The 20,727-nt window shown below is 41.2% G+C and overlaps 2 protein-coding genes across 2 annotated transcripts; one reads left to right on the plus strand and one right to left on the minus strand.

Moving 5' to 3' along the window:
• The first annotated feature begins 621 nt into the window (after nucleotides 1–621).
• LOC123161620 (uncharacterized) lies at nucleotides 622–4,183 on the plus strand. The gene is made up of 5 exons (XM_044579434.1): nucleotides 622–630; nucleotides 716–813; nucleotides 1,871–1,932; nucleotides 2,015–2,176; nucleotides 2,279–4,183. The coding sequence occupies exons 2-5, from the start codon at nucleotides 729–731 to the stop codon at nucleotides 2,588–2,590; spliced, it is 621 nt and encodes a 206-aa protein (XP_044435369.1). The 5' UTR covers nucleotides 622–630; nucleotides 716–728; the 3' UTR covers nucleotides 2,591–4,183.
• A 6,274-nt stretch (nucleotides 4,184–10,457) lies between these two features.
• LOC123161581 (chaperone protein dnaJ 11, chloroplastic-like) lies at nucleotides 10,458–11,431 on the minus strand. The gene has a single exon (XM_044579386.1). It carries the CDS (start codon nucleotides 11,176–11,178, stop codon nucleotides 10,789–10,791), a length of 390 nt encoding a protein of 129 aa, XP_044435321.1. The 5' UTR covers nucleotides 11,179–11,431; the 3' UTR covers nucleotides 10,458–10,788.
• Between the last annotated feature and the right edge of the window lie 9,296 nt (nucleotides 11,432–20,727).

Genomic DNA, 20,727 nt, shown 5'->3' on the forward strand with positions numbered 1-20,727 from the left:
GTGCGTGCGCATTTTTTAGATTTTAGGAAAAATAAAATTGATGCTCCAAAATTGTAGGCACTCAAAACATTTGTAGGCACTCAAAACATTTCATGATGAAACTTTGTAGGCACTCAAAACATTTGTCAAAGTTCATAAAAAAATCATATTTTCTTTTGATTTTTTTTCAATATTTTTGGATTTTGCTATTTATCATGAGCTCAAATGAGCCCGCGAGCAGAAGATGATTTTTGCCCTTGATGCTACTTTACTACATTCTTTGGTAGAAATAATATGAATGTATTGAAATCTTTTGAATATGCCTTTATAAAATGCTCTTTGCAGGGTGCTCCTCGCCTCTCCCGACCCCGTCCTCGCGCCGTCTCCCCTGGATAGTTGGTTCGATGTGACAGATAAAGCGCCTCAGCGTTGGAGACACATGATCTTACATGAGTGATATCGTTTTTTTATTTTAATTTTTTAAGAGTCTACCTAAACGCCTATGCATTGGACATATGCCTTAATAGGGTAAAAGCCCGGTGGGACGCAGGTTTCGGGGCCCATTGCCATCTTGATCTGCACCTCCTCTAGATCAGAAAGTAAGCTTCGCTAGCATCCTCTCCTCTCCCCTCCCCTCCCATCTCCTCTCCGGTGGGTGTTTTTGACAGATCGATCGATCTGCGGGCGCGGAGTTCCTGTATCCATTAACTAACCTGTGGACCTCCCCTCACTGCAGCAGCCCATGGAAGATGCGGCGGGGGGCAGATCCGAGCACCACCAGTCCACCACGGCGTCGCGGACGCGCCGTCCTTCCGGATGGAGGACCTGCCTGCGGTAACTACTCACATTCCGCCAGTTCCTCTCGTTTTTTCTCTCCTAATCTTCCTTACATTACAGCAAGGGAAATAAAATCGTTGCTTGATGTGATGCATCTGTGTCTCCACGAACCATGGATCTGGAACTCCGGGGCAAAATGTGAGGCTCGATGTTTAGGGCTTCTCGCCTAAACTGTTATCTGCATAAATAGGAACATCAGCTCCGTTTAAAACTGTTGTTCATAGTGGGGCTCGATGTTTTAGGTTCCTTGCTCATAGTAGGAACACCATCTTGCTTGAAAAGATCACGAAGCACGCAGTGAATCTACTGTAAAAGAAATTACAGCTCCCGTCTGCTGCGATTTCTCTTTCAAATACATGCGCTTCAGCCCATTGTGTCTACCAGTTAGAAACTCAGGTCCTTTCTTGTCGCATGAGATTCGGACTCTTATAATCTCACGGATGCCACTGAAAGAGGCTGTGAGGACAAGCATCGTTTCAACAAGTTGGAGAATGCTCTGGATATTCCACTGTAATCTATGTTTCGACGGCCCCAATGTTCCTGATTCTTCTGATGCCAATGATGACACCGACGATGAGTTTACTTATCTGGATTATGACACCGATGATGAGTTTCCTCATCAGGATAGTACCAAAATGACACGACCAAAGTTCATTGAGATCGTAAATTGGGTTGTCCGGTGTTTCTATAAAGCCACACTCAGGAATATGTGGCTTTACAATACTCAGAAGGCTTCTTCTGGAATGTGTTCAGATATTTGGGGATTTTCTTGGCTTGCTTGCAAAGTGTTCAGCACTTGAGGACTTACAGATCATTGGCTGCTATGGTGTTACTAATTTAAGCATACCACACAAACTCGATAAGCTTCAGCATTTGGTAATTGATAATGATAGTACAATGGGTATCGAGATAGTTGACTTTCATGCTGCTGGTCTTGCTCATTTTGAGTACATAGGGCGAGTGATCCCCATAGTGCTTCATGGTTGCTCAAAACTAGAGAAGGCAAAAATAATGTTTAAGGGAACTAAAGCGCTGGCACGTGCATTCACTGCAGTTCCAAGCATTTTGCCAGTGAAGACACTAAATGTGCAGGCTTTCATAACAGAATATGCACAGGTTAGTTTTTTTTTTTTTTTGCTCACTTCATAGTTCTTCAAAGTTGGTCAGCATCATCTTATTTGTTCGGGTCATGTTTCAGTTGCAGAAGCTGCCAACAAGACCACAGGGAATGTTTATGCATTTGAGGCATATGACTTGTCAATTAACTCTCTACTCTAGCGATCGAAATGCCGATAATGGAGTTCTTCAACTGGCCCATTGTTTGGATGCTGCACCTGGACTGGAGACATTGCACTTGCATGTGAGTGCCATTTTATTTATCTATAAAGATTAATATATGAACCTTCCAGAAAGAACTGTACTTTGGTTAGTTTGTCCGAATAATTGCAAGCTTCCAATGCAGATGTGTTATCATAATTTGAATGGTTACTGCAGTAGTGAGGTGGTGAGCATGCGCCCACATGGTAATCTCAAGATGGTCTTCATGAGCGGGTTTCACTGTTACAAAACTCAGATTGAGCTGGCGTGCTGTATCTTAGGAAATGCTTGTGTTCTTGAGCAGCTGACAATAGAACCAAGGGTGATCTTAGGAAACGCTCGTGTTCTTAAGCAGCTGACAATAGAACCAAGGGTCACAGACTCAGTACATCTGATTGATTGTCCCGAGTCCCGACTGGAATACTGGCCTCAAAAGAATTTTACAGAGGGTCTGTGAGTGGGCACAGATCACCTCGGAGCGCTTCGGTAAGGTGATCATTGTCTTAGGGGCCCTCTTCACAGTGAGTAAACCAATCCTTTTCCCATCTATGTTCTAGTATTAGTAATCTTTGGTAGTCTGCAGTCTGTTGTGTGCAGCATTTCAGTGTAGCTAAGAGAAATTTGTTCATTCACGTAATGCCTCTGCAGTGACTGTTGGTTACTATTCATGGTTTTGCGGCTTTGCCCCTCTTTTAGAGGAGAAAAAAAGCAATTAATTCATTTGTTTCCAATGCATCTGCTCCTATACCTTTCTTTCGCATCACGCCTTGCTTTAACCTGAAATATCCTGGTGCGCTATTGTTAGAGGTTCTGAAATATCCTGAGTCATGCAAATTCAAATAAACCTGCATCCCTATATGTTCATGTACAGTTGTACATTTGCCAACTCTTGAAAGAAGTAAAGCTGTAATGGGAGCTCCCTGGTAACAAGACTTATACCACAAAATCTATGTATTGTTGGCTTCCAAGCCCCATTATTTAGTCAAACTCTGGAGGTTAACAATCCCTTTGAAGATCAGGGTTTTTACATGGCAAGTTTTCCATGATAGAATGCCTACAAGAGAACAAATACTTCATAGACATGGGCCTACAGATGGCAAGTGTCCCATGTGTGAAGAAACCCAAATAACTGATCGTCTTTTCTTTTGCCGTCTCGTTGCTATTGTGGCCTAATCTTTTGTTGGGGAATTTTGGGTTGGAATTGGGGCCCTCTATCAATCCAAGATATGATTACTTGGCTGAAACATGAGGCAAACGGGAGCATCTATTATATTTGATTTTGGGATTACCGTGGTTTGGTGAGCTCTTTGGAACATCCGAAAGGATGTACAATTGTACTTAATCAGCGACACTTAATATGGATCAGAGGGAGTAATAATTTTTTAGCGCCCGAGGCTATCAAGCATCCAACTGAGGCTATCTTTCACATGTCACTTTTCCTGCAGAAATGGAGCCTTCTTTGGCACGGCAAGAAGCAGTATTTCTTCAGCGCAATCATTAGCGAGTGCTGTCAATGATAACCTGCAGATTATTAGTGGGATGCTTTGTTGCTCAGATTCTGTAATCACTAATGTCTGTTTAACCTTCACCGTATCCTGAATTTCTGATTCTATGTTTGTCTGTTAGGGAGTCTTGAACTATGTTCTCTTCACTTTGATTGTTCATATGTACTAACCCCCTCCCCCTTGGTTCATTTTCCGGGTGACAAATGGAATACCTTTTCAAAGTATATGCATATTGAATCTTCGAGCCGTAGAAAACATGTGCACAAATTTTGTGACATGACATCTTACCGCTCCACTGCCCCCGCAATTCAGTTCGACATTGCAATGAATTTGTGGTCTGTTTGAGCGAGTGCCAACAAAAATCCTGGGGTAGCCCTGCAGCATATTTTGCTGATCACCAGGTTCAGTGTGTCAGAAAACACCTGAAAGATGAGGAGGATGAGGGCGACGATGATGGCCGGGCCTGGCCGCAAATGGATCCACGTCCCCTGAAGAGAACACGTTTGGTGGGTAGGTGGCACTGGTCGGCGGCGACGCTGGATCCTGACCGGGTTTCGGCTCCTGATCCACAATGATGGAAATGGTAAGCCAGTTACACTGTCATGTTCACAAGGTGAGGCACCAAATCTAAATTTTAACTGTAACCAGGGGCTTTTTTTGTCTGTGACAACCAATGTTTGAAAATATTTGAGGTTACGTCAGAGGCCTTTCTTGTCTGTGTACGGTTCAATTTCTTCGATCCAGTGTAATTTGTTTATTTAATACTTGATACATCCATATTTAAAACAAATCTAAGACAAGAATTTTGGGACGGAGTGAGTATATGAAGTCAGGTCATTTCCCGAAAACAAGTTATGAACTGAACCTGGTGTATTACCACTGTGCTAGACACTCACTCTCGGATCTACAAGTCCATTCCGAACAAATTGACTTTCCCAGTTATTTAATCCTAATCAATAATGTACCTACGTTCCAAAATATAAGATGTATTATTAAAAAAACTTTACTGTGTTTTTAAATTTCATACAGTAAATTATCAGCGTCTATAATATAAAAATATAAAACAATGCACATATATACATTTCTTGACTTGTATTACCGTTATCGACATTATTTCTATATATAAACTTGATCAAATATCGAAAGGTTAGGGCAGACTATATGCATGTCACAGTCGATTTTTTCAGCATCCAAGGATTTTTCTTCATCTTGCTCCTATAGCCGTCTTCCCCATCTCTTTCTCCATACTTCCTCTCCTCCAAGGATTTTTGAATATCGAAATGTTCATGCAGTGTAAAAAAATCCGTTCACACAACCTTTGAAAAATATGTGTACCATTGAAAAAACGGTCGCAACATTTAAAAAAGTTCATACATTTTAAAAATTATTTGTGGCATTTCAACAGAAAACATAATGACGTTCATAAAAATGTAAAATTCGGTTCACGTAGTTTGTAAAATGTGTTCATATCATTCAAAAAATTGTTCATCGCACTTAAAAGTATATTGACATATCTCGAAAATATATTTTTGACATTTTCAATGATGATTATACAATGTAAAAAAATCATCATCTAATTTAAAAAATGTTTCATACCATTCAAAACAGTATTTTGACATTTTTTAAAAATCTAGCACTTAACAAATGTTTGCACGCTTTAAAAAATGTTCACTGTGAATTTTAAAACTATTCAATGTGAATTTGACAAAAAGTTCAACATGTATTCAGAAAGATGTTCAACGTGTATTTGGAGAATGTTCCACGTGTATCTGAAAATCTTTATCTTGTATATAAAACACATGTTCAATGTGCATTTGAGAATTTTCCAACATGTATTTGGATAGAGCCATTCAACATATATTTGACTAATGTTCAATGTGTACCCAAAAAAGTTCAACGTGTACACTAAAAATGTTTAACTTGTATTAAAAAGTATACATTTATTGGAAAAAAATAAGAAAAACAAAAAAGGAAAAAGAACAAAACACCCTCAAAAAAGGAAAACAATCATTTAAGTTGGCAGATTTTGTTTTTATGAATCTTTAAGTCTGTAGATATGAACTGAACCATTAGATTTCTTTTTTCTGAGGACAAGAATTGATAGGCCTCCTTCGGCCTCACCCGACGGATTTACAACTCGCCTCAAGCAGCCTCCACAGTGGGCCAGCCCAGCAGCGGTCGTTCCGTTTTTGTTCTTTCCTTTGTTTATTTCTGTTTATGTCTAGTTCCTTCGTTTATCTATTTTTATTTCTTTTTTGATTTTTTAAAATATATTTGTAAAAATTCTAAAGACATATGTTCCAAAAATTGATTTACTGAACTATTTAATAGCGTTCATCACACATTTAGAAAATGTAAATGCAGAGTAAAAAAATTGTTCCCGCATTTATAAGGTACTAGCACAAATGCCCGTTCGTTGTAATGGGAGAGAAAAATACTATGTGTCCATTAAAAAGTTCACCAGGGTGGCACGACGATATCTTTAAATATTACTCTTCTTACAGTCCCATGAAATCTTGTATCTCAGCCACAACCCACAATCCCATTTAAATCTCCCTCCTCTCTCTCTCTCTCTCTCTCTCTCTCTCTCTCTCTCTCTCTCTCTCTCTCTCTCTTGTTTTTAGTATGTTTTCATCCCATGCAACCCACACAGGGTTCATGTCCTCCTCTATTTTTTCGCGAGAAAACTTTCGATTTGTTTATCAACTGTCAAGGTAGTACAACAAACACCAGAAGCAAAAATTACATCCAGGTCCATAGAGCACCTAGCGACGACTTCAAGCATTGGAGACGAGGCGGCCTGGCGACTGCCCGACGAGAGGCCACGGAAACCCTAGGCTTTTTGTGCCCTCCTCTATTTATCTCATGCAGCCCCCAATCCAAGTTATTTTTTGTGGATTACCGTTTGTTTATTGCTTCCCCAAGCGGCTCATTGTTTCTACAAGCACCTCGCGCAAGTATATAAATTGGTCAGATTTTGTGTTAAAAAGTGAGATGGGACTATTTTATTGGCAAACAAACCTCTTTCTCGCATAGTTGTCAGTTTTTTAGACAAACATAGTCATCAGCTAACTCCATTTTTTGACGAGAAGTCATCAGCTAGCTGTAGCTGCTACCACTCTCTCTCTCTCTCTCTCTCTCTCTCTCTCTCTCTCTTCTGTTTTTAGTATGTTTCCCATGCAACCCACACAGGGTTCATGTCCTTCTCTATTTTTTCGCGAGAAAACTTCTGATTTGTTTATCAACTGTCAAGGTAGTACAACAAACACCGGAAGTAAAAATTACATCCAGGTCCATAGAGCACCTAGCGACGACTTCAAGCATTGGAGACGAGGCGGCCTGGCGACTGCCCGACGAGAGGCCACGGAAACCCTAGGCTTTTTGTGCCCTCCTCTATTTATCTCATGCAGCCCCCAATCCAAGTTATTTTTTGCGGATGTTTATTGCTTCCCCAAGCGGCTCATTGTTTCTACAAGCACCTCGCGCAAGTATATAAATTGGTCAGATTTTGTGTTAAAAAGTGAGATGGGACTATTTTATTGGCAAACAAACCTCTTTCTCGCATAGTTGTCAGTTTTTTCGACAAATATAGTCATCAGCTAACTCCATTTTTTGGCGGGAAGTCATCAGCTAGCTGTAGCTGCATTGTTTTTTGTTTGGTAGTTAGCTTCTTTTAGCAACGTTTGGTAGTTAGCTGGCCGAGAGATCAAACAACCATGCAAGCAACAGTAGTTTTGTTTATTCTAGAAAGCCTACCCATATACTAATGGCCCACAATAAAAAATTTGAAGGCCCACTTGCTTGCTCGGCTCTTGGCCCAGTACCGGTGGAGCGAGACGCGGCCCCAAGCAGCAATCGATCCGAAAGCAGCTATACGAAGTTAGCAACCACCTCGAATTAATACCACCTCACGTATATATTTTAAACATAAGATCATTTTAAGTGGGACGAAACTAAAAATATCACCTTGCTTTATTAGTAGGTATAGATATAGATATACATATACATATACATATACATATTTATGCCATTCAAAACAATATTCGTGCCATTGAGGAAATGTTCACATATTTTAAAAATTCATTGTTATATTATAAAAATTGTCCATAAAATTATAAATATTTGTTCACATAGTTCATAAAAAGTTTTATATCATTCATGAAATTGTTCACCACATTTAAAAGTATTCATGCGTTTCAAAAATATATTAGTGGCATTTAAAATGAACAGTGCAAAACAATCTTAGCATAATTTACATAAATGTTCCCCAACATTCAAATGTTTAAAACATAATTTTTTTGCATGTTTAAAATATGTTTAACGTGTAATTTAAAAATGTTCACTGTGAATTTGACAAAATGTTCACTACAATGTTCAGCATGTACTCGAAAAAATGTTCAATGTGTATTTGAAAATGTTCCACTTTTATATGAAAATGTTCAACCTGTTTATAAAAATAATGTTGAATGTGCATTTGACAAATGTTCAACATGTATTCGGAAAAGAATGTTCAACATATGTTTGATTGTTCAACGTGTATCTGAAAAATGTTCAAGTGTATGCTTAAAAATTTCCAACTTGTACTAAAAAAGTCGAGATGTATTTGAAACAATGAAGAAAAACAAAAAAAGGCAGGGGGGGAATCAAAGAAAACTGATACAGAAAACGAAAAGAAAAAAACAAGCAGAAGCTTCTAAAACCGCTCCATAAAATCTTTTCAAACCACTACAGGAATGTACGTTATTGGGCTGGATCGGTAGCTCAGCAGGAGGCGAGACAATTTTTGGTCTCGCAAAGAGAATAATAAATTCCAATTGACCTAAAAAACAATCATCCCCAAAATCCATAAGAAAAATAATCTAAAAAACAGATTATGATAACCAATCTATCAACACATACACTATCCATGTATGTATTGATAATATCTCCAAAAGTATTTATTCCTAAACATTTTACAGCTTCTTACTCATATTTAGGCGCAAAACATATTATGATAACCAATCTATCTATGCATACTCTTCGGTTCTTAATCATTATGGTGCAAAATAAAACTTATTTTTGATGAAATTGTATCATATTTGCTAATGCTCGATAGATGAGTCATACGTCTAACAAGACCAACAATTGCATTCATTCCCTAGACGCAAAATGGTTTCCTCCTCATGAAAGGTGGCTCCCCAAGTGACGAGGGTACCATGTCACCCACCGCCGCCGCCATCGGTCTGCCATGTCTCGCGTGGCCTTAGGGCCATGGAGGTGCGGTGGATCCTGGCCCTTGGCAGTGGGAGGGCCCCTGCTCCGGTTTTAGGTATTTTTTGAGTTTGGTTAGGGTTTCCTGCTTAACAAAGCGAAGCGTCGACGGCTCCCTGAAGATGGAATAAGGTTCTCCCCATCTAGTTCCCGTCCCGACGGTGCGTCTTGCATCATCGGAGGGTGCGTGGAGGTGTGTCTCCGAAGAATCTCACAGGATTTAGTCGGTGCTTGTCTTCGATGGACCTGTTCTGGTCCCGTCTCCGTTCGTCTACGTTGGCGTGTCTACATGTTAGATTCTTTCGATCTACGCCTCTTTTCATCGGGGTTGGTTGTTGGTTTGTTGTGCTGGTTCAGTGGGGCCTTAATACGACAACTTCCTGACTGTGTACTACAACAACGTTTATCTAACTCCGATGAGGTTGGGGCCATGACGACGGTGCACCTTCGCGTTGCTCCAATAACTGTAGTTGTTGCTAGATGGTCTATGAGCCTGGACGTAATTTCAGTTACTTTTGATGTTCTTTGTACTGACATGATAATTGATGAATAAATCAAAAGTTTCTCCAAAAGAAAAACAAGACAAATAATGGTCTAATCCAATGAAATGTCATACAAGTTTTGTCTTCAACATACAAGCATGGGACCAGATAGATATTGTAAAACCGAGGAACTGAGTCTTCTTCCCGAAATCTATCAATTATTCCACACTTACTTTATCTTATTATTATTTTTCAGTCATGCGAACTTACGACAGAAGACATGCATGTCCATAGTTTGTTTCTTAGCTCACTACCTGAAGGACGAGAAAGCATACTTCTACGCCAAGGGAAGCGCCTCCAGTTATCAATTTTTTGGACTTCCCCTTGTCATTAATTTGGCTGCAGAATTTAGTGAGTGGTTCTTCTTTTTGAAATCTATTAATTATTTCAAGCTTATTTATACTTTTGTTTTCTCTAAACGATATGAACTCAGTGACAAACTTGTTTGCTTCTTAACTCGGTACCGCAAGGGCAGAAAAGGCATAATTATATGCAAAGAAAAACACTTCCAATCGTCGTTTCTTCACCTTGTCATTACTACGATTGTCTTATTTCGATGCGGATTTACGGCATCGTCAGGCATGATTATCTCCTCGCCGAGAGATAACTTTGGTAACATGATCACAATACTCTTTCCTTATGTTATCAAAGTAGTGATGTGAGAATATCCCAAAAATGATCGCATGGACAGTGGCGGAGACGGGGGGCAGCAGGACCCTGGCTCCCCCTCACATCAAGGATTTACTCCTCATTTGCTTATAAACAATGGAAAACTAGTCACTAGTTGCTGCTAAAAGCCTAATTTTCTATGGTTTGGTTCTCCCAACCCGATTTGACATCACTCCCCTCCCCTCCCCCATTCAATTTTTCTGACTTCGCCACTGCGCATGGACTGCTCTCTTTTTTTTTGCGAGGTGGTTGTAATATTAGTCTTTTGCAACAAGAGCCTTGTTGCAACTGTGACATGCCCTTTGTTGTAATTGCAAACATGACGGCCACGGAGACGTGGACGCGCATGAAAAGATCAGTAGTTTGATCTATGGTGATTCCCAAGAACTATACATATCTCTTGGCTTTAAGCCGTTAACTTACAGTGGACTAATTGATCTAGTAGTACATACTGTATTTTGCATCTTGGTAATGATCGAACGCACAGGAGATCTTCTAAAAACGTCTCCCGCCGTCTCACGGTACACACGCGTCACCTGATCTGGGCCGTCCAAGACAGATCGACCGACGTGCGGTAGCTGACGCGGTTTTAACTCCGACGACCACGACCACAACAGCGCGCCATGTCTGAACCAAACGGCCCGCGGCCTGGCGAACCGGAAAGCAGAACATGCGTGTGTCCGGCCGTCCTACCAGCACTGGTCCGTCTCCCACGTCCTCCGCCGGAATGCTGGCCCCGTCGACCCAGCCCGCCTCATCATGGTCCCCGCCGCGCGGCCGGCCACGTCCCGGTCGTAGCGCGCGCGCTCGTCGAGGTCGGCCAGCGTGGCGTAAGCCGCGTGCAGCCGGATGAAGTCCTCGTCGCCACCTCCACCGGCAGTGTCCGGGTGCACGTCCCTGGCAAGACGCCGGTACGCCGCCTTGATCTCCTCCCTGCTGGCCCCCGCGCCCAGCCCGAGCACCTCGTAGTGCGTCCTCCCGGCCACCGCCATTGTCGCAGACGCCCGCGCCACCACACACCGCCGAGTTCCGGCAACGCGCCCTGGAAGGGAAACAGTTGCGACGGCGAACGTAGCCATCGATGGTCCGCTCTCTGTTCTTGATCGAACCAAAACAGAGCACTTCTACTTCTTCGTTGCACTGTTGTCGGACCTCGTCGTCGTCGAGGAGAGCGGAGGCGCCGATGGATTTATAGGGGCTCCGGGGGTCTCTCGGTGGTGCCACTCGTACGCCCAGCACTCGATCTTATCTCCTTCGAGAAGAAGAAGAGATTATGTGTGAGCACCTGCTGCTGAGTCATGGTCCGGTTGCCGCTGCACCTCCTCTTCTCTTCTCTTCCGCCCGAAAAAGGCGGAAAGGGACTCTCCATCATTAACAATTCAGTCTTCTCAACTAACTTCCACCTATTTTATTGGATTGGTACCTGAATTTTGTTCAGGTCTGATTTTTCCGCGCCACGCTTGTCACGCCCAAGGACCAGTTTTTGTTCTGCATACTACAATTCTAGGTGGCATATACCTCCTTTTCCAAAAAAAAGGTGGCACATACCTCCGAGTTTTACCTATTTTTCTACAGGAGATTATAAAATTTTACTTCTGTGTAAGCAATTCTTTGATTTCTCTATGATGTGAAAATAAAATTCTCTGATGTTTCTACACCGTAACTTCATCTAGTTGTTCCTCATGATTTTTTCTGCCCTTTGGTCATGATCATTTTCTTTTTAGAAAAACAGCGCACTTTATTTCATGTTTCAAAGTTTAGGGGAATACAAAGATGATTTGGTGGATCGATGAGCCACTTATGTCAGCCAATGTCTAGGGTAGTGGCTATTTTAGCTAGCTAATCTATGTGCCTCGTCATTGCTTGCAGCGTTGCTCATGGACGAGCTCATAGCCCTGAAACTTCTGCTTCCTTTCATTGATCTCCTGTAAGATCATGCAGTACTTATCGAGATGGACCGGGCTCTTCAGGTCGTTAATGACTCTCAGATAGTCAGATGTGATTCACACTCTATTCACGACCAAGTCCTTGGTGAGGGCGTGAGTTTCCCTACATGTATATGCTTCCAGCGTCGCTGGCTCGGTGACTCCCTGAAGGCCTGAAATACTACCACAGAGGCACCCAAAAATAAGTCGGAATCCATGCCATACTGTGCATGTCACTCTGCTGCGGAATCCATGCCATACTGTGCCCCGTCGCCGGAGCTCCAGTAGGTTTGGAACCTTGGTTCTTGGCTAGGAGATCCTGAAACTCATGCAAATACCTCTCGATGAAATGATGTGTAGACAGTGGGCTTTGTAGTTCAATCTCATGGATTGCCTTCCTCCTAGCCCACTAGATTGCCCACAATGTGAGAAGAACCAAGATGAAATTTCCCTGCTGAGAGTATTGCATAAACCGATCGAGCAGCCACAACTTTGGGTCAGTAGTTTCATCGCCATAGATTGGACGCAAGGAATCATCATCACGCAATGACCAAACTCTCTTGGACATGTTGTAGTCCAATAATGCATGTTGTCGTGAGTCTGCTGTTGTGTGACAAATCGGGCACGTTGCCACATCTATCATATACTCATACCGCCGCTCCCATTCCTACTTCACGGGATCTCCGATCACATAGGTTGGGTTACCACCATGGCAACTCACGCGGGCCTCATACCCATCTCACTCGATGCATTGTCTATCAAAATAGGCAATAAACCTTTTAGTAAACGGGTCTACCAAATTCTTAGCCGTTTGGATATAATCCAACGCTATCACTCTGGAGTTCCTTAAATTTTTGACAGCTTTTAATCGCATTCTTATGTGTTTGTTGGACTTCATGTTGTCCTTTGAAATCTTTGATTTGACAATAACGGTATGATAGTCACAGTTCATAAGGATAGCCGGAACCGGCTTCTCAACCAATGGCAAGTCCATCAACAGATCTCCAAGCCATTTTGCTTCGAGACCAGACGTGTATAATAATGTTAGTTTTGCTTCCATTGTCGATCTCGTTAAGATCGTTTGCTTGCAAGACTTCCGGGAAACAACACCACCTCCAAGAGTAAACATATTCCCAGTTGTGGCCTTCGTCTCATCAGCATCAGAGGTCCAATTAGCATCACTATACCCTTCAAGTACCAACGGGTATCCGGTATAGTGAAGTCCATAGTACCTTTTAGATAGCGCATAATTCTTTCAATAGCATGCCAATGTACATCATCCGGTTTGAAAATAAACCAGCTCAGTTTGCTCACAACAAATGTGATGTCAGGCCTCGTTGCGCTCGCCAGATACATGGGTGAACCAATAATTTGAGAGTATCTCAATTGATCTTTAGTTGTGCCTTCGAACATTTGAATCAGCACACTAGTATCGTGTGGTGTTTGAGATGGTTTTCAGTCCAAATATTCAAAATGACTCAAAACCTTCTCAACATAATGGGATTGCAGAAGCGTAATCCCACCCTCATCATTAGTAGCTTGATGTACAAGATAGCATCAGCCTCCCCAAGGTCCTTCATCTCAAAGTTCTGAGATAAAAACGACTTGACCTCCTCAATAATTTTGATGTTGGTTCCAAATATCAGTATGTCAGAGTTGTATTAAACTTCTCTTGCCATTTCTTAGTTGCTTGTCTCAAGCCATATAAAGATTTCAGCAACCTACACATATTTCCTTCCTGACCATCTATCACAAAGCCATCTGGCTGTTGCATATAGGTTTCCTCTTCTAGCTCTCCGTTCAGGAAATCCATCTTAACATCCATCTGGTGGACGAGAAGACCATGCGAGGCTGCCAAAGAGAGTAATACTCGAATGGTGGTCAGTCTGGCCACATGTGAATAACTATCGAAAAAAATCTTCCTCTTCTTTCTGGGCATAGCCCTTAGCCACAAGCCTAGCCATGTACTTTCCAATCATACCGTCGTGCCTAAACTTGTTTTTGAACACCCACTTACATCCCAAAGGTTTGCAACCATAGGGACGTTTAGTGATCTCCCATATCCCGTTAGCCATGATGGAATCCATCTCGCTATGGACCGCATCTTTCTAGTAGTCAGCATCTGCAGATGCATACACTCATGAAATAGATGTAGGAGTATCGTCCGTGCGGTACACAAGGAAATCATCACCAGAGGTCTTTGCATTCCTTTGTCTCTTACCCCTACCAAGGGTTTCCTTGCCATCCTCCTCTGGATTTTTATCATGTGTTTGTTCATAATATTTCATGGAAATGGCAGGCTCAGAGGTCTCCTCAGATTCATGTCTACAAGTGCTTTGCATATCTTTCATAGGAAAACTATCCTTGAAGAATGTATCATCCTTAGACTCCATGATTATACCAGCCTTCTGGTCAGGTACCTCAGATTTCACTACTAGAAATCTATAGCCAATACTACTCTTAGTGTAGCGAAAATTAACACAGTCCATAGTCTATGGTCCAAGCTTACGCTTTTTGGGATAGGCACATTGACTTTCGCCAAACAGCCCTAAGTACGTAAATATGAGAGTGTCGTCCTTCTCTTCTCCCATTTCTCATAGGGAGTGATCTCGTTATCCTTTATCGAAACTTTATTCATGACATAACATGATGTTAATATAGCTTCCCCGTCATGCTTTGGATAAACCCGATGTATCTAACATGGAGCTAACCAAATCAGTTAGAGTTAGGCGTGTCCGGGTGTAGAGACATGGACTAGACTCGCATTCGAGTCGGTAACAGCCCACGATGAGACGTCTCAGATCGTGGTTCACCTGTCTGTTCCAGACCAACAAAAATAAGCGCATAGGTGTGAGCTCGGCTCGGCTCATTCCCACAAACCGCGGCGCGAGGGAGGAGGAGCATGCGGGAACCTCTTCTCTTCTCAAGCTCCAATAGCATATGGAAGAGAATCCCTTATAAGGAGGTCCAACTCGTCTCCAACTAGCAATAGGGACTAAACTTCCTACCACACCCATTGCCATTTAACCCACATGAACCCTTAGAGATTTTCTGAAATTGTTAGATGGGCCTTAGGGTGGACGTACCGAGCGGGCTTTTCGGCCCGCTCATGGCCCACTCGGTCTTGACCTGCTCGGTCCTGGCCTGCTAGGTAAATTGGACGGTCCGGTCTGCCAGATCAGGCCTGAGAAAATGTCGGTCCGGTCCGTTCTTTAACCGAGCCGAACTAGCGGATCGAGAAACGCAGTCATCGTCGCGGCAACCGGCAGCCCCTGGGTGAACCATTGTGTCCCCGAGCTTGCCCTCTCCTTCCTTCCTCTCCTCCCCGTGCCCCATAGCCTCTTTCCGCCGCTCGCCATCGCTGCCATGCGTGCACTGCCGCCTTTCGCGAGTTCTCGATCATGGCAACAGTTTCAGCACAACAGCGCGCTCGACCGTGATTTTCGGATCTTGGGAGAAATGCTGGGCCATGATTTTCTCGTCCAACAAATCAGGCAAGTGTTGTTTTGGAAGGTGCTGGAGTAGATTTTATACGGTCAGCTTCCTACTATAATCATGTTAAAACAGAAAACTGAAAGTATGAGAGAAACATGGTTTGATCTAAAAATCACGTAACTATTTGACGATTAACTCCACGTTCGATTTGATCCGCTAATCAAGCAAGGCCCGCACACGAGAAATCGTGGGCTCATGCACACGATAGATTAGTCGCATGCAACAGAGAAAGTGCTAATCAACAAACATGTGCACGTTCATGGCAAAGAACCGCGGCTCCCACGCACTTCCGACGGCACGTCGCCCACCTCGACACCGTCGCTCGCGCATGTCACCCACCTCGCCACAGCACCCGCGCATGTCGTACACCTCGCCGCTGCATCCGTCCAAATCGCCGCCGGTGGTCGTTGGCCGATCCGCTCGGTCCGGCCCGGGCTTCGTTGTTGCCGGTCCGGTCCCTGAAATCAGGGCCGTCATGCTGCTCGGTCCGGTCCAGCCCGGACCGCCAGCGGCCGGTCCAAACGTGGGCTCGGACCGGGACCGGACCGGTCCGGACCGTGTCCACCTTGAGATGGGCCCTAGACCCACCCTAATATTTCAACGGGGAAAACTTGCCGAATGGCTACAATGGAAGAGTAAAAAAAAACAGTGATAACTAGCAGGCGAGGGCGGGGATGAGGACCTGGTTCAAGGACAAATCATATGTTGACACCTAATGCACTCTAGTATCTTTCGTTAGATAAAACTAAGCCATAGTATCTTACTCTGCAAAGGTCTACGGGGATATTTATTGAACTAGTGAACTGTATAAACCTCCACCGATATATATTTTATTTTAGTTAGTAGAATGGGCACAACTCTCGCATAGAAGGACATGTTTTTTCATAATACAACTAAGTGGCTAAAAATGTTCAATAGATGAATGTGATTTTCTTTTTTGCATTGATTAATTTTAAGTTGAATTAACTTTAGGAAGACACCTCTGGCTAAATTTCTAAATTTTACATGGTCCGTGATCAAGATATTTATTTTATTAGCATTTCATTTGTAACACCAGAGCAATGAGTCATATAAAAATAAAAATAAACGGTAATATTAACAATGCAATTATGAGGCTAAGTGTAGAAAACAACAATAATAAAATTTGTATTATTACATTTTATAACATAAAATCATATCAAAGTTTAATAACGGTGAGCTAGATAAAATAAAATTGTTTGGTATAAATAAGTCGTTAACACAGTCATAAGTAGTCGTGCATTTAAAAATAGTTGGGGATGCCAATATCAAGATTCAAGAACTTGGAGCTTTTGCCGGGAGGACGGGGTCAACATGGCATGGCCTGTGAACGGACTTTATCCCATAGACGCGTAATTTCTAGATGTATTGGCGAAATAGGATTTCAACGATATGCATGTATTGCGGATTGGATAAGGTATTTCTTCATTTCTCTCTTGGCAGTAAAAAATAAACGTGGGAGAAAAAAATTGTTGGACCAATGCTAAAAGGAACAGCGGGGAGACAGGAGCAGGCAAGCCTCGAACGCTTGTGTGACGCATTGCATGCAGGTTTGCTACTCCATGCGCTGCGCATGCCCAACAAAACAAAACACATCAGAGCTTGACATACAGACAGAAAGCAAACGAACACGAAGCTATAACGTACAATGGAAAAGTGAATGTCTGTCGGGCACTGCTGAATTTGCCTATATATACACGTTGATATGTAGCACCAATGTGTTTTGCGAACGGAAACTGCTGAGCTTGCCCATATATACACGTTGATATATACCACCAATGCGGAAACACATTTAGAAGTCATGGCCATAGAGTCTGATCTAACTAAAGTTGTTGTTTCAGAAAAGGAAGAAGATGATACTTAGCGTGCTTGAAGGCACAGAGGTACAATTGCGTCCAGTTAAAATTACTTTAACAAAAACATTATGTGTATAATATTTTTATTGCAATATGTCTTCTTTGCATGGGCCAAGCACAAATAATGAAGAAAAACACAATAACTCTTCCCAACCAAACTACGAACTATGTCTAAAAACATTTAAAACAGTAAGAATATTAGTTTAAAATTTGCAGAAAGGTGTATTTGTAACACTCTTTAAAAACTGATCAAAACCCCAAAATTTGATCCTTTTTTAAAAATACATTGAGAACTATTCACATAAATTAAAAATATTCACATTTTAAAAAAAATTGTTCAAAAAATGTTCTCCTTAAAAATCCAATTTTAATAAAACCTCCACTACTGTTATATAAAATAAATAAATATCCATGTTTTTTTCCAAAAAGCAATAAATAAATATTATTCGCATAATATTCCATGAACCACTACTCTTCTATCAGATGAAGGAAGCTAAGGTGGCTTCCTAACGTCCAAAATTCAGACCCCAAAAGGTAATAATCAATGTAAACTTATTATCGACCTTTAGCAAAATCAGATTTGCTATTTCACATCTATATGCAATATACTATCTCACATCTAAGTCTAGAGACGTCCAATCTGTTTGTCTTTAAAATTCGTGCAGCCTAATCTTGTTCCTGTGTGCCCGTCCATGTCCAGTCTGTTTGTCTTAAAAATGCGAGATTGGGCTGGTCGTTGTTACAAGCTCTCAGGCTATTCGTTCGTTTGTTTCACAAATCAAGAGATGGCTGATGGATTCCCCTCTCACTATCTATTCTTACTCCCTCTTCCATCTCACGTTCATCTTCCTTCATTATCAATTTTTTTGTTCTTTTTAATTTTTTCTCTATTGTATCTATTTGACTTCTTTTTTTTGTTTTTTATTTTTGTGCTTGTTTTCATTTTATTTATTTATTTATTATTTATTTTATATTTTTTTTTCCTTTTTCCATATCCATGAATATTTTTGTTTGTTTCTTTTTTATTTAAAAGTTTTGATTTTAATTTCATTATTAAATCATGAACTATTTTTAAAATTCATGATTTTTTGTTTTTATTTATATTTTCTCTTTTAAATTTTTTAGTTATTTTTATTTTTCCATTTATTCTCTATTTTATTTGTTCAAAATTGATGAACTAGTTTTTACTCTGTCATATGTTTGTTCTAAATGCCGTGCAAATCTTGATCGTGGGTTATTTTATCACACGCATTCTGTATTGCCTCGTGTGTTTGTGTGTGTCTATTTGGCGACCTGTTCACACGTGCGTAATTTGTTGGGCCATTTTTGCGGCGCGGTCTGGGTCATGTTTCGAATTGATTTGCTTATTCTCATTTAAATAAGAGTCAACAATATTTTATCTAACTCGTATCACTGTTAGATACATGTGCTTCTGAGAGTCATTTATGTTGTCATTGCATCGTGTTTTCAGTTTGTCCCTCGTGATGCATTGAGGTCCGATATAACATATTTAGTGGGCCGTTATTATGTTTTGTGTATTGTTATTTTTTAGGGCTTAGCTTTATTTTTTGGAGGGCCACGTGTCCTTTTATTCACTATTTTGTTTTGTTTATGTTTGACCATGTAGCTAGAGAAGATTGTAACTAGATTTCTCTTTTTTAGTTTCGCTAAATCTAATCTAGATGAGTTTTAGCTCATCAAAGTATATAACTGTCCGATTTGTTTGCTTTAATGTTTGCACAAACTCGATCATGCGCGCCCATGTTAGCTCGTCTTTTTTTGTCGCAGGTTTTCTTGTCCCGTTTGTTTTGTGTCGTCATGTTCTCGTGTTTCTTTTCACATGGGCCCATTTATGTCGTCATGTATCGCGAGCTTTTCTATTATAGTTGGATCTTATGATGTTTCTCCCCCTCTACTCTCTTGTAATGGATTGAGTTTTTCCTTTGAAGTTATCTTATCGGATTGAGTCTTTAAGGATTTGAGAACACTTGATGTATGTCTTGCCGTGCTTATTCACGTGATCTATTTGATGTATGTTTTGGTGATCAACTTGCGGGTGCAATGAATCTATGCATAGGGGTTGGCACACGTTTTCGTCTTGACTCTCCGGTAGAAACTTTGGGGCACTCTTTGAAGTACTTTGTGTTGGTTGAATAGATGAATCTGAGATTGTGTGATGCATATCGTATAATCATGCCCACGGATACTTGAGGTGACAAGGAGTATCCAAGTGACATTAGGGTTTTGATTGATTTGTGTCTTAAGGTGTTATTCTAGTATCAACTCTATGATAGATTGAACGGAAAGAATAGCTTCATGTTATTTTACTATGGACTCTTGAATAGATAGATCAAAAAGGATAACTTTGAGGTGCTTTCGTACCTTACCATAATCTCTTCGTTTGTTCTTCGCTATTAGTGGCTTTGGAGTGACTCTTTGTTGCATGTTGAGGGATAGTTATATGATCCAGTTATGTTATTATTGTTGAGAGAATTTGCACTAGTGAAAGTATGAACCTTAGGCCTTATTACTTACCATTGCAATACCGTTTACGCTCACTTTTATCGCTTGCTACCTTGCTGTTTTTATAATTTCAGATTACAAATACCTTTATCTACCATCCATATTGCACTTGTATCAGCATCTCTTCGCCGAACTAGTGCACCTATACAACTTACCATTGTATTGGGTGTGTTGGGGACACAAGAGACTCTTTGTTATTTGGTTGCAGGGTTGTTTGAGAGAGACCATCTTCATCCTACGCCTCCCACGGATTGATAAACCTTAGGTCATCCACTTGAGGGAAATTTGTTACTGTCCTACAAACCTCTGCACTTGGAGGCCCAACAACGTCTACAAGAAGAAGGTTGTGTAGTAGACATCAAGCTCTTTTCTGGCGCCGTTGCCGGGGAGGTGAGTGCTTGAAGGTATACCTTTAGATCTTGCAATCGAATCTTTTAGTTTCTTGTTTTATCACTAGTTTAGTCTATAAAATAAAACTACAGAAAAATGGAATTGAGTTTATCTCATACACTTCATCTTTTTAATATCTTTCGTGAAAATGATGGAAAGGAAAATTGTGCTCAAGTGCTAGAAGAAGAAATCTATAAAATGTTTGGCACTAAATCTTTGAATGATGAGCATGATTGCAATGTTGTTAGTACGAATTCTTTGAATACCCATGATGCTAATGATATGCAAAGCCACAAGCTTGGTGGTGCTATGTTTGATGAAAATGGTATGTTTAGTCCCCCAAGTTTTGATGAGAATATTTATTATGATGAAAGCATGCCTCATATTTATGATGATTATATTGATGAAAGTGGGTTTGGAA

The sequence above is a fragment of the Triticum aestivum genome, chromosome 7B (genome assembly GCF_018294505.1).
Source record: "Triticum aestivum cultivar Chinese Spring chromosome 7B, IWGSC CS RefSeq v2.1, whole genome shotgun sequence".
Lineage (NCBI taxonomy): Eukaryota > Viridiplantae > Streptophyta > Magnoliopsida > Poales > Poaceae > Triticum > Triticum aestivum.